This window comes from Volvox carteri (genome assembly GCF_000143455.1).
Source record: "Volvox carteri f. nagariensis unplaced genomic scaffold VOLCAscaffold_593, whole genome shotgun sequence".
Lineage (NCBI taxonomy): Eukaryota > Viridiplantae > Chlorophyta > Chlorophyceae > Chlamydomonadales > Volvocaceae > Volvox > Volvox carteri.
Window position 1 is genome coordinate 1 of NW_003308104.1, and position 1,399 is coordinate 1,399.

The 1,399-nt window shown below is 49.6% G+C and overlaps 1 protein-coding gene across 1 annotated transcript; it reads left to right on the forward strand.

Moving 5' to 3' along the window:
* Positions 1-251: 251 nt before the first annotated feature.
* On the forward strand, positions 252-659 carry VOLCADRAFT_101271 (uncharacterized protein; the record flags this gene model as incomplete). Its single annotated transcript, XM_002959705.1, has 1 exon — positions 252-659. The coding sequence occupies one exon, from the start codon at positions 252-254 to the stop codon at positions 657-659; it is 408 nt and encodes a 135-aa protein (XP_002959751.1).
* Positions 660-1,399: the final 740 nt, after the last annotated feature.

Consider the following 1,399-nt stretch of genomic DNA (forward strand, 5'->3'; position numbering starts at 1 on the left):
GAGCGCGTTTTGAACGCGCATCAAATTATGCGATAAAGCGCGCGTTGAACTCCGCGGCTAATTGTACATTGAATTGTGCATCGAATTGCGCATTTAGAGCTAGGTGAATCGTGCTGTATGAAGCGCGTACGGCATTCATTCCGACGCGGAAGCGCGTTTTGAAGTGCGCATCGAATTGTGCAACAAAGCGCGCGTTGAATCCCGCGTCTGAATGTACGTTGAATTGCATATCGAATTGCGCGTTTAGAGCTATGCGAATCGCGCTGTATGAAGCGTGTACGGCATTCATTCCGACGCGGAAGCGCGTTTTGAAACGCGCATCAAATTATGCGCTAAAGCGCGCGTTGAATTCCGCGGCTAATTGTACATTGAATTGTGCATCGAATTGCGCATTTCGAGCTAGGCGAATCGTGCTGTATGAAGCGCGTACGGCATTCATTCCGACGCGGAAGCGCGTTTTGAAGCGCGCATCGAATTGTGCAACAAAGCGCGCGTTGAATCCCGCGGCTGATTGTACGTTGAATTGCATGTCAAATTGCGCGTTTAGAGCTACGCGAATCGCTGTACGAAGCGTGTACGGCATTCATTCCGACGCGGAAGCGCGTTTTGAAGCGCGCATCAAATTATGCCCTAAAGCGCGCGTTGAATTCCGCGGCTAATTGTACATTGAATTGTGCATCGAATTGCGCATTTAGAGCTGTGTGAATCGTGCTGTATAAAGCGCGTACGGCATTCATATGAAGCGCGCATCGAATTATGCGCTAAAGTGCGGAGAAGGCGAAAGAAGCGAAAAGAAAGAGCAAAAAACTCGAAAGAATATCGGCACAGTGACAAAGGGAATCGTCAAAGCGAGATCGTCAAAGCTTAAAAGCGAAGAACGGCGCTGTAGGAAGCGTGTACGGCAGTCACTCCGCGCGCGGCCGAAGCATACGAAGCATACGAAGCATATGTGCGTGTGCACGTATGGTGAAGTGCGCGTGTTGAAGTCTGCACGTTGAAGTTTGCGATCTGCTAGCGCTGCATATCGCATATCGCATAAGATGCATATGTGCATATGAAGCATATGAAGCACACGAAGCATACGAAGCGGCTAATTGTACATTGAATTGTGCATCGAATTGCGCATTTAGAGCTGTGTGAATCGTGCTGTATGAAGCGCGTACGGCATTCATATGAAGCGCGCATCGAATTATGCGGTAAAGTGCGCATCGAATTCCGCGGCTAATTGTACGTTGAATTGCGCGTCGAATTGCGCGTTTAGAGATGTGCGAATCGCGCTGTATGAAGCGCGTACGGCATTCATTCCGACGCGGAAGCGCGTTTTGAAGCGCGCATCGAATTGTGAAACAAAGCGCGCGTTGAATCCCGCGGCTGATTGTACGTTGAATTGCATGTCGAA